Raw genomic sequence first — 12,657 nt, 5'->3', positions numbered from 1 at the left:
ACATGTTCTTTATCCCTTTGTGTAATTTCAGTTTGCAGTTCTATTGTTTCTGCATGTCCAGTTCTTTCTGAGTACTTCCGGACAGCCTCTTGCCTAAGCACAGAGAGTAAGCCCTTAGGATTATGGAATGCTCCAAACCAGTATGTTGGCATTTTTTCACGACCCTAGTAATGAAAATTAACAAACTCAAAAAGATAAACAGCGCAAGTACATACTAATTAGCAATATAATACTACAGGACATGGTTTATATTCAGCAACATCAATTAAGAAAATATAATTTAAAAATAAACATGCCTTGCTTTTTTTTTTGGGGGGGGGGGGGAGGTAAACGACTTACAATTTTTTATTCCTACAGGTATCTGGCCACAGTGCCTCTTAAGGTTGTGCTTCAATAGATTGAAATAACAGCTTAAGAGTTCAGGTGTGGTGTCGGGCCCGAAGAAGAAAACAATCTATTGAACTGGAACCAGAAGTATCGAATTCGAGTCCTCGAGGGCCATATCTACACCAGTGTTTAGGATGGACTGAGAAATGGAGAAGTGTATTCTACTTGATGAACCTCACCTTTCCTGTTTCAGTCCTCTCAATTCAACTGAGCGGTGCAACAAATGTGTGAGGAGCTCGGCCCTTGAAGCCTGGAGGTTGACATCCCTGAATTAGACCATAATAGCACCACCTGCACTCCAAAGTTTTTTTCTTTCGTTTTTTTAAACTTGGTATCACAAGATAACATTTTTGTTTAGAGGAGCCCAGGTTTGGGGACTTTCAAGATGTTTTGAGAAAAACAGACTTCCTGTAAACCTCTACACAGTTTTGTTGACTAGGAAAATAAATCCGTTAAAAGTTTAAATGTGCAATAAGTCAATTTTCTAAGAATTAAAATAAAATAATTCACAATAATAGGCCATGCTATTGTACTTACAAGCTGCAGAAGTTTGTCAAAGTGAGCTATTCTGTGCTGCAAGTCTTGGATCCATGTAGATAGAGACCAGTCAGATGGGCAAGGGAAGCCCCATTCCTTCTTGCACCACTGTACAGGTGCTTTCTTGTGGTACAAGTCCTGAACAGTGGTAATCGCATCCAACTCAGGCAGCTGGTCACCTAAGGTGTCAGATGATTCCAGGGAGTTCTTTATTATCTACAACAATAGGGAGAGGAAGACATTAATCTAAACTCCCAGTCAGCAATGTTCCTTTTCGGTTGGTTTTCATAAAGCACCTGGTGATCTGCGAGTGATCTTAAAGTGGATCCGAGATGAACTTTTACACATTGCATAATTGTGTTCCTTACATATACAGTAGTTTATGGGGCATTCCCCAAGCCAAATACTTTTTTCTTTTTGTTTTAATACTCTTAATTCCCTATAAACTAAACACGCCTCGCCCACAGCTTCTCCAAAATGCCAAGGCACTCAGACCCATGTAGCAAGGGTTTATGGGAGCTCTGTCTGGGCAGGAGGAGGAGGAGGCTACTAGCCAGTGATTTCAGAGGCAGAGGGGAGGAGGAGGAGAGAGTGAGCTGAGGGCTGGAGATGTAGTTGCAGATTACCTGTGTAATGATGACAAACAGAACATGGCCGCTCTCATTGTATTACAGGAATAATTAATCATATTCTATTGAAGCTGTTTGCAGCTAGATATGCTGTGTAAACTATCTCAACTTTAGATAAGATATATAGACAAGTTACTTGTTATAGTTAGTTTTTCATTTTGGATCCGCTTTAAATCAACCTGACAAATAATCTGCTTTATTAAACAGATAAACAGCCGTGGAAGATTCAGCCAGTGGCTCTGTGTGCCTATTACCACTTTTTGTTCTGATACAAAAAGGCTAGATGAAGATAGCTAGAAGCTAATTTGGCCTGGTAGAAAGTAATTAAAAATGAAACATTCATAAGCAAAGATATTTAGTGAAAACTGCATTTCAAAACTCAGACGTTTCAACAGCTTAAATCTGGTTATGGTGAAGTAAAATGAACTACACAATATCACTATAGATGAGCGAAGCCTCCCATCACAGAAAGGACAAAAGGTTTTTTTTTTTTTTGTTTTGTTTTTATAGAGGTTTTTAGAACACAAATGTAAACCTCCAACTTCCAAAAGCAAATTGCCTCATTGAGCTGGTTCAAATGGATGCTTGGAGGTGGTAAAGACTTTGTTTCTAGTGAGTGATGAAAGGAACGATTAAAAGGGATCAACTGCTACGTTCATTCATATGAATTGAAGTGCTAGTTTGAATGATGGTACCAGCGTTTCCCGTCATTCGTGTAAATGCTGCACTAGTCATCTTGTCCCGGGCATTATCTGTAGGATCTGCTCCATTCGGCATTCTGTGTCCCCCTACAGGAGTCAAGACGTGATGAAGGGGAACTGCCGCTGAAGGTTGCCAAATGCTTTTCTGCTCGGTAGCAGAAAAGCATTTGGCATCAGCTTAATGAGGCGCCGCTGCTACCCTGAGATGCCCGTGTGAACCGGGCCTTAAACAGAAGCTGAAGTGGCAGGCATCTGAAGGGTGTCATCTTTATTATTTATATAAAGAATGACACTTTGGCTCTTGTGCTGATGTTCTACCTCTACTATGTAGCCTATTGCAGTATTAAATATTTTTCATATGTTTTAATTGCACATGTTTGTGAAAGGCGTACTGCAAATCATTCCAAATCATTCTTCACCTGTGTTAATATAACCACTTGCATCAGAGAGAACAAGAAATCGATTCAGCTGCACCAGCTTTCTTATCTTTCTTACGTTTCCACACTAATCTGCACTTACTACATATAAGCTATATACAAATGCAAGATTACTGTTGTTCATGATCACTTTGGGTGATAGTTTAGACACTGAGCATTCTGTCCTGCTCTGTGAAGGGGGAGGACAAAGAGGAAGCATTTCACTTTGGGGACAGTGGATTCTCACATAAATGTGTATAAGTTGTGTTGCTCAGAACTAGCTTTCACAAGTGACCGGTCATATGAAACAAATGCCTCATGATAATTCATCAAGTAGTCAAATGCCGCTAGATAAAAATATTAAGTAGTCACACACCTCCAGATAAAATAATTAGGTAGCTAGGTGTCTTACAGTAAACAAAAAAATAGCCAGGTGCATCAAAATAAAATATTTTAGTAACCAAATGGGCCCTGTATACATAAATTAAATAGCCATGTTCCTCAGAAAAGTCACATGCCCATATATATCAGTATTAGGTAGCCAGGGCTGGCTGGGGAGGGCTGGGTGCTTTGCTGGGTGCTACTGCCTGCATTGCTGGCCAGCCTTAGAGCATGCAGGGACTGAGGCAAAAGTATAGGTAGCAAGTTACAGGAGTCCCAAGTATAGGTAGTCAGCTATAGTTGCCCCCAGTGTAGGTAGTTATAGGTGTCACCAGTATACAGTAGGTGTATAGGTAGTTATCTATAGGTGTCCCCAGTATATGTAGCAAGTTATAGGTGTCCCCAGTATAGGTAGTGAGCTATAGGTGTCCTCAGTATAGGTAGTTATAGGTGTCCCCAGTATAGGTAGTTAGCTAAAGGTGCCCCCAGTATAGGTAATTAGCTATAGGTTTCCCCAGTATAGGTAGTTAACTATAGGTGTCCCCAGTATAGGTAGTTAGCTATAGTTGTCCACAGTATAGATAGTTAGCTATAGGTGTCCCCAGTATAGGTAAATATAGGTGTCTCCAGTATAGGTAGGTCGCTATCGGTGTCCCAGTATAGTTAGTTAAAGGTGTCCCCAGTATAGGTAGTTAGCTTTAGGTGTCCCCAGTAGTTAGTTATAGGTGTCCCCAGTATAGGTAGCTAGCTATAGGTGTCCCCAGTATAGGTAGCTAGCTATAGGTGTCCCCATTATAGGTAGTTGGCTATCGGTGTCCCACGACACCAGGATGGGAGGGACTCACCTCATCCTGGATCTAGACACCGATGTTCTGCCACAGAGACTCTGTGTGCAACGTATTTTCCATCTCCAATGCCGTTCACTGTACTTCTGCTAATCAGGAATATAGTGAGAGGCATTGGTGATGCAGATCCCCGGCACCTGGAACGCAGGAGAAGTAAGTAGTTCCTTGCCCGGTCACTGCCATTGAGCAAAATTTTGGAGGGGGAGTGCGGAAAGGGGGGCCCCAGGTGCGGGAGGGGGCAGTTGGGCCCCCTCCCCCCGCTGTGTGCCCAAGCCCCCCTTTCCTGCGCTTCTACCCCCTCCTCTCCTGCTGCTCGGTGCAGGGCCTGGGAGGGCCCATTTAAAGTTAAAGGGGCTAGGCCTACCGGAAAAATTCCAGTGTTCCTGGTGGCCCAGTCCGAGCCTGCTGACAGGTAGAACAGAAATTATGTGGATTTCATAAGTATATGCTGGTACTCACATGTAGACTCCTCCTAATTTCAGTCAACACTGTTGTGAGATGATAAAGTTCTTTCTTTAGAAACAGATTAAAAGGGGTATCTCCTCCAAGCTTTTTCAGACGATCACTGATAAAATCCTTAAGTAAACAAAAACAAATCATATTTACTTAATACATGCAGTATTTCCTCACCATCATATGCCTCTTATTCTATTATTATCCAACACCACATTTGTGGACAGAGGCTGTAACCCTCCCCCCGCTCTATTTTAGACGAAGAAGATAATGGCCTCAATTCGCTAAGCTTATCTCCTGTCTTTAATAACTTTTCTAGAGTTATCACCATGGTGATAAGGCATGTAGTATTCAGGAAACATTTTACCTCAGGCAAACCTAAAATTAACTCTTCTGTCTTTAAGTTAGACAGAATAACCAAGCAGCTCAGGGTGACCCAAACTACTAGGAATGTGTAGGGGGATAAAAGGAACCAAAAAGCCCTCCTACTAAAAAAGCAAAGCTTGGTGTAATTGCCTTCTTAAAACAGAAGGAAATTTGCAATAATTCAGTTATAAATGAACATTTGTGGTTACCCACAATGCACTACTACTAAATATGCAAATTATCCCTTTTCGCCCTTGTTATGCCAAGCAAGCATCCAGAACCGCTGGTGTATAGCAAGCCTATAGCTTTAAGTTTTACACAGCCATATCAAACCCACATGTAGACAGCCTGTTTCGGACTTTTGGTCCTCATCAGTACATGGCAGGGATTGATAAGGCTGTATGAAATAGGGCTTGGACGAGTACAACAGAGTAACCAAGCAGCTCAGGGTGACCCAAACTTTCATACAGCCTTATCAATCCCTGCCATATACTGATGAGGACCAAAAGCCTGAAACAGGCTGTCTACATGTGAGTTTGATATCAAAGGCAAATCCAGGATTTTCAAGGGGGGGGGTTCCTGATAGGTCTCTTTTGGCAAGCCGCACACTACCGCGCATGCGTTTGCCCACAAAATCCACATGATGCACAGCATTTCTCCACAAAATACACACAATGTGCAGTGTTTCCCTACAAAATACACATGATGCAGTAGTGTTTCGCCAAAATATATATAATGTGGCAGTGATTAAGTAGCCAGATAACCCCCCTTTATTATGGATAACGAAATTACCCCACCCCTCTTTAGTATAGGTGACCAGATGACCCCCATTTATCACACAGGTAGCAGACCTGAAAATCGAAATGTGGGCAGCAGTGACCAGAAAATCGTAATGTGGGCAGCAGACACCTGAAAATCACAATGTGGGCAGCAGGCACCAGAAAATCGCAATGTGGGCAGCAGGCACCAGAAAATCGCAATGTGGGCAGCAGGCACCAGAAAATCGCAATGTGGGCAGCAGACACCTGAAAATCACAATGTGGGCAGCAGTTACCAGAAAATCGCAATGTGGGCAGCAGGCACCAGAAAATCGCAATGTGGGCAGCAGTTACCAGAATATCGCAATGTGGGCAGCAGACACCAGAAAATCGTAATGTGGGCAGCAGACACCTGAAAATCGCAATGTGGGCAGCAGTGACCAGAAAATTGTAATGTGGGCAGCAGACACCTGAAAATCACAATGTAGGCAGCAGTGACCAGAAAAAAAAATGCACCTGTGAAAAAAAACAATTCACTTACCTGACAGAAGTCTCCTCTCCCGGCATCTGGCACGCAGCTCCCCGAGTCCACCTGCAGCACATCTCCCGCGCTGACAGGCAGAGTGCAGGGCTACGGCAAGATGGCTCCCGAAGCCCAGTACTGGAGACACAAATAGTCTCCAGAGCAGGGCTTCGGCAGCCATCTTGCCGTAGCCCTGCTCTGCCTCCCGGGAGCATGCAGGCTGCGGGGAAGAAGCTCTACACCTGGCTGGAGGGTCCCGCAATTGAGAGGGCGTCAGGGCTCCCCCCCACACATGGCTGGCGGGCCCCGGGCCCACCTGCGGCCGATGGGGATCCCGGCGCACACACATGAGCAGGCGGCAGCAGCACTATAACAGTGGCTGCCGCTCCTCAGATACAGGAGGTACTTCCGGTCTAGGTGCGAGGGGGTGGTTCCAGACACCCGGAACACCCCCTTCCGTGCGCCATTGGATATGGCTGTGTAAAACTTAAAGCTATAGGCTTGCTATACACCAGCGGTTCTGGATGCTTGCTTGGCATAACAAGGGCGAAAAGGGATAATTTGCATATTTAGTAGTAGTGCATTGTGGGTAACCACAAATGTTCATTTATAACTGAATTATTGCAAATTTCCTTCTGTTTTAAGAAGGCAATTACACCAAGCTTTGCTTTTTTAGTAGGAGGGCTTTTTGGTTCCTTTTATCCCCCTATACATTCCTAGTAGTTTGGGTCACCCTGAGCTGCTTGGTTACTCTGTTGTACTCGTCCAAGCCCTATTTCATACAGCCTTATCAATCCCTGCCATGTACTGATGAGGACCAAAAGTCCGAAACAGGCTGTCTACATGTGGGTTTGATATGGCTGTATAAAACTTAAAGCTATAGGCTTGCTATACACCAGCGGTTCTGGATGCTTGCTTGGCATAACAAGGGCGAAAAGGGATAATTTGCATATTTAGTAGTAGTGCATTGTGGGTAACCACAAATGTTCATTTATAACTGAATTATTGCAAATTTCCTTCTGTTTTAAGAAGGCAATTACACCAAGCTTTGCTTTTTTTAGTTGGAGGGCTTTTTGGTTCCTTTTATCCCCCTATACATTCCTAGTAGTTTGGGTCACCCTGAGCTGCTTGGTTACTCTGTTGTACTCGTCCAAGCCCTATTTCATACAGCCTTATCAATCCCTGCCATGTACTGATGAGGACCAAAAGTCCGAAACAGGCTGTCTACATGTGGGTTTGATATGGCTGTGTAAAACTTAAAGCTATAGGCTTGCTATACACCAGCGGTTCTGGATGCTTGCTTGGCATAACAAGGGAGAAAAGGGATAATTTGCATATTTAGTTGTCTTTAAGTTAAGGTGAGATCTATGTATGGTTCCACTTTTAAAACAGAACAATACAATATATTTTCGGTTAATGAGTTCCCAAGTCTGTTCATCATTAAGTGATACATGCTTTTTCCTATTTTTCAGTAATACCTGCTTGTCACAAAGAAACCTTTTATGCCTGTAAAAGAAATCTAGAGCAAAACTGTTGCCCAACAGATCCAACTATCTCTCAGGTGTAATCAAACACATTCTGATTGGTTTCACTGGACAGTTTTTTTCCATTTTTTAAAACCATATCTTGATAAATTAGACCTTTGTTTTCTACTTCAAATACAGTATACTTCTGGGCAAAACTAAATTTACTGTGGAGAAAAAAGTAATACTCACTTCCTTTAAGACAGTGGTCCTCAAACTAAGGCCCGCAGGCCGAATGTGGCCCCCTGAGGCTTTTTTGACCGGCCCTCCACACACAAACTGTATTACTTATAGATGCAGGCAGCTACATCTTTAAATATTGGTGGTCCGCATATAAAATAGCAGTGCTGGCACCACCCATCCACATTGAAGCCAGAAAGCAGTAATTCGCAGGTTTCCAATCAAATTCCACATCAGGTGACACTGCTGTCCACTGCAGGTTGTCACCTAGGTATGCTTCATTGTCTGGCCCGTAAAGACTTCTACATCTGTTTATGTATACTCAGGCCCCCAGCAGCCTGAAGTATGTTGACCCGGCCCTCGACCCAGAGTCACGGCTACAATTTCTATTTATGGCCTCTGCTACTACTACTAAGGGAACGGCTGCTGGAAATCAGAACATTTAAATACCTGTCGGTAATTTTCTTTTCCCGGCACAAGCACATGTTGTTCCTGACACTTCTGCTGTTCCTGCAGCATCTGCTATTGTTGCCAGAGCAATCCACATCTGGAGTTGCTTCCCAGCCTGCCAACTGGTTCGCAGTCTACTGATCACTCCACCTACCACCCCATTGATCCTGCACAAGCCATCTACTCAAGCCCTCCTGCCCTTTGTCGCCCAGCCTTCCCTGTTCCAATTCCAGGCATTGCAAGTGACAAATTGCAAGAGAAGCTGTCCTCAACTCTGTGGTTCCATCAGACTCAGGTACAAAGTATTCTTGAACCTGACAGTTTGACTGGTTCGGTTCAGCCTCTAACAGAAGAGGAAAATCACGGTATCCTAGGCCATTGTGGGACTTTGACTGCAATTGTCATCTTTTCTTTCCTCGTTTTTTGTAAGAATTTGAATATTAATAGAATTTGAGAGGAGTAAGAAAGATAGTGACTTTAAGGGAAGGCCAACAGGTTGACATCTGGAATAGTCTACTTGGCTATTATATGGCAGAAGTTTACCTGGTTTAAAGACAACTCTTTATTTGGGAGACAAAGATGGACCAATGTGCAGGAAGATACATTGCAAAGAGATATGCTAGACTGTTTTTTTTAGCGATGTATTATGCTGTCGATTCTTGTACATTCCATAGAAATCTTCCACCCTGTTCCACAGGTTATTTCTGAAGGAAAATTAATCTACAGGACCCAGCCAGGTAATGTCAACATAAGTATTGCATAAAGTGCAGTGCGCAAATGTGGCTGTCCCTCAGTTTCTATTAGAGGCTAAGGCCCGGTTCACATTAGCGTTTTTTTGCGGATCAGAACCAGAGCGTATACTGTACAAACGGAACGGATGTGAAAGGATCCAATGTAAACCTATGGATCCATTCACATGCGTCCATTGGTACGGATACGTTCTGGTCCCTGGATCTAAAAATTGCTGCAGGCCCTAATTTTCCAGACTGTTCTGCCCAGCGGAACGGATCCAGACATAAAAAATGCTGCAGCATTGGGGCAATGGAAAACAAAACGTTTCTTCACACTAGTGAAGAAACGGACCGTTCCACAGGGGATGGGGGCAAGTGCCTACACAAACCTGAGCGACGGGAGGGTGCATCAGCCGGGCGGATGGGTGAGGGAGGGTTTATACATATCTAATCTTCTGTAGCGGCCAGCGGTAGAGGCTTCTGTCTTCTTCCATGTCATGTGACTACATGACTTGTCACATGACACGCTGTGTAGTCACAGCGGAAGAAGAGGAAGCCTCTACCGCCGGCTGCTACAGAAGATTAGGTATGTATTTGCTGGCGAAATTGAGTGAAAACGGATCTGATCAATCACTGATCAGATCCATTTTCACTTTTTATTTTTAATGCGAACCGGGCCGCCGACAGAGCCATCAAGATCCGGTGAAGCGGAGACCGGATCCGCTCACTGGAGCCTTTTGGCTCCAAGCGCTAATGTGAACCGAGCCTCATTGAATCCTCCACCGCATGAGGCTTCGGAAGTCTTTGGGAGCCAGAGTGTTCCCGAAGACTGGTGGCTCCATACTTTGCATGTGTGAGAGAGCATGCTCATGCGTGTGCAGTATGGAGCCATCTGTCTTCAGGACCACTCTGGCTCATGAAGACTTCCGAAACCTCTGCGGTGGCAGAGAGAGCAGTATTTGACCAACTGGTCGAATATTGCTACCGGGGGAGCGAGGGCTGGAACATGGGATCTGTGAGAGGTCCTTAGGTAAGTATCTGGTTGTTGTTTTTTTTTTGTTAGTTCCCATTCACTTTAAAGCTAAACATTTTTTTGCTATTAATCTTTGCAATATACAGTATGAGCCAAACACTGCAATTTTCTCAACAAAAGCAGAATTTCCCTTCCCAAAGAGAGTGAAATCTACTGACATATAGTAACTTAAGTGAATACATACCCGACTCCATCCACGTGGCACTTTAGACAGCAGAGAAATGCAGGTGTCATGAACCTCTGATAGCTTCCCTGTATTTATGTACACATCAGGGGGATTAGCTGAAGAATCTGATACATGCACTGCAAGGGCACGAGGACTTGGTGCGATAACTGGTTTAATAGCTGGATGCAAAGCACATGAAAAGCAACCTTCTTAGCGTGTATTTCTTTATAAGAACATAAGAATCCTGCATATGCCATAAATAAGAAATATATGCTTGCTCTACAAAGAAAAAATAGCTCAATATTTATATTATGCAAATCTATAATTATCAAAGTGTATAACCAGTCTACAATTTTAATTTTCTTAACGAGAACCCAAGGTGGCATAAAAAAAAGATACCTAAGAAGAGGGAAGCCTCTGGACACTCCAGTGGCTTCCTGTGCCCTCCTCTAGACCACCACAGCTGCCTAGGACCCTCTTGAAGTTCACACCTGTGCTCCTCTTCATTCACGAGCATATATAAGTACAGGCATGGCCATACTTGCGCAGGCAGGACTGCAACCACGCAAACATATCCACCAAGCTCTAGTAGGATATGATTTGTGGATCTGCACGTGGCAAGGTGGGGGCCAGCAGGAAGTGGGAAGCCTCTGCAGGATCCACATGCTTCCCTCTTCTTAGGTAAGTAACTCTTTTTTTTATACCACTTTAAGCTAAGACATCGGGGCCTAAATTTAATAGGATGATGGTTGGGTTTAATCACAGGCCACTCATGTTATGTTTACCATTGATGCATTTGTCTATATAAATATTTATCAACAGAGATGGTCAATAAGATACTAATTATCTTAGCTTCCATGCAAACTTAATGGAATTTGTATGTAGCGTGGAACTGGGACAATCAAACACATGTTCTGCAAATTTTAGACTGGCCCAATGTACATTCTGAGCTTGATTTACTACTTCTAGGCTCAGAAAAAAATCCAGATTGTGAATGTACTGAACAGCACAGGGCGATGACACTATTTCAATTGTCTCTGGTGAGAAATTAATAAACTATGCTCTGGCAGATAATTTGTGTAAAAGAATGTTAATTTGCTAGCTGTATGCTCCCTTTAACATATTATTATGCCTTCTTAAAGATGATATTTGTAGAGCTGTGATGTCATAACCCCACTTACACCCCCCCCCCCCCCAAAAAAAAAGTTAAAACTTTATTCAAACATTAGACTGATGAAGATTTAAAAACATAAATTTGCAGCTTTGGGGTGCCATACTGTGATTGCTAATTCTGTTTTAATAAGAGGAGTACACCAGTTCTTGGGATATGATGGTAATTTCCATGTAAATGCATACCTTTTGGATATGTTTGTACAATATGTGGCCAATGTCTAGTAGTAGATCCAGGCTTATAAAGTTGTCTGAGCCTCCTGATAACATAATTATGTTCCCCAAATGGAACCTGAAAGATACAAAATGGAGGCATCACAGTAGGTCAGTAGGTACATGTCTTCTCTTTGGCATGGAGGGATTTTTACAATAAAACGTATATTAATTACCACAGGTGATGGGTACATATGAAATGCCTCAGGAGCATCCAGTGAATACTGGGGAATGGAGTCCAGTGCTTGCCTCAGTGCAGCTGGATTTAAGTCAGAGCTGAAGTAAGCTGCTGGGATCTTGAATTTTACTGTTGAAAAATAATCAAATAGATGTACCGTAAGTGGACAGAACAATGAGATAATATTGTAACAATTTTATTGTAGAACCCATGTGATTCCAACATAAAATGAATATATAACTTAATGTATAGAAAGCTCAAGAGCTGGAAAATAAAAGCTTTCAAAGTTCAATAAGCCATAGTAACCAATCAGAATTAACTGTCCACTGATCTTATGTCAGTACACTGAAGTATGATGTGTTGTGGACATTCTACAAGCTCTTTGACCAGCCTAAACAAATAAGTCATATGATGTATTATTCTGATGGTAAATAAACAGTTGTTCATGATCATTTGACTTCACTAATACATTATACAAGTACAGTACTGTAGTAATAAAAAAAAAACAACTTACATTTTGTGAGTTCACTCTCCCTCTTTGTAGTGTTAATACTAATCCAGTAATCGATCATTGATGCCAAGGCGGTCATATCAAATTCATCTGACACATTGCATCCATAAATTATCTAATGGGAAAAATAGCAATTATATTCTGGCCATGCTTGCTTTCTATGGTAAGCATTGATTATGTTCATAAAAATAATGTAAAATACAAAGTAACAGGTAAAATGATGTTTTCTTATAGAGGTGTCACCTACATTCAAATAACTTCCTCATACAATCAGCACTGTTAGCACTCTAACCCTATTTCATTAGAGTCTCAGGTTTGTTGGTCAGGACACCTTCTGCATCTTCTGCAGATAGTTTGTAAGTTCTTCTCCCTATGTTTGTTTGCATGTATTCTTCTGGTCACTCTGGTTTCCTCATGCATTTCAAAAACATGCCAGTATTGCACATGCACTACATGGTTACCGGCCCAGGTGGCTGGTCTGGGGTGTGTACGGTGGACCCCGACCC

The 12,657-nt window shown here is 42.7% G+C and overlaps 1 protein-coding gene across 3 annotated transcripts in view; it reads right to left on the bottom strand.

The window, feature by feature from the left end:
• The window catches only part of LOC137571837 (uncharacterized), a 330,761-nt gene that overhangs the window by 2,460 nt on the left and 315,644 nt on the right, over positions 1-12,657 (bottom strand). For 2 of the 3 annotated variants that reach the window (XM_068281532.1, XM_068281533.1), the window contains 7 exons: positions 12,155-12,266; positions 11,639-11,769; positions 11,436-11,541; positions 10,098-10,258; positions 4,356-4,472; positions 925-1,140; positions 3-164 (listed from right to left, as the gene is read on the bottom strand). In XM_068281532.1, the coding sequence (XP_068137633.1) occupies positions 3-164; positions 925-1,140; positions 4,356-4,472; positions 10,098-10,258; positions 11,436-11,541; positions 11,639-11,769; positions 12,155-12,266 (1,005 nt within the window). Of the gene's footprint in view, positions 1-2; positions 165-924; positions 1,141-4,355; positions 4,473-10,097; positions 10,259-11,435; positions 11,542-11,638; positions 11,770-12,154; positions 12,267-12,657 lie in introns of those variants that run through there. The other variant, XM_068281534.1, reaches the window with a different exon arrangement.

The sequence above is a fragment of the Hyperolius riggenbachi genome, chromosome 4 (assembly GCF_040937935.1).
Source record: "Hyperolius riggenbachi isolate aHypRig1 chromosome 4, aHypRig1.pri, whole genome shotgun sequence".
NCBI classification, from domain to species: domain Eukaryota; kingdom Metazoa; phylum Chordata; class Amphibia; order Anura; family Hyperoliidae; genus Hyperolius; species Hyperolius riggenbachi.
The sequence above is the reverse complement of the archived record's forward strand: the minus strand, read 5'-3'. Positions and strand labels throughout refer to the sequence as shown.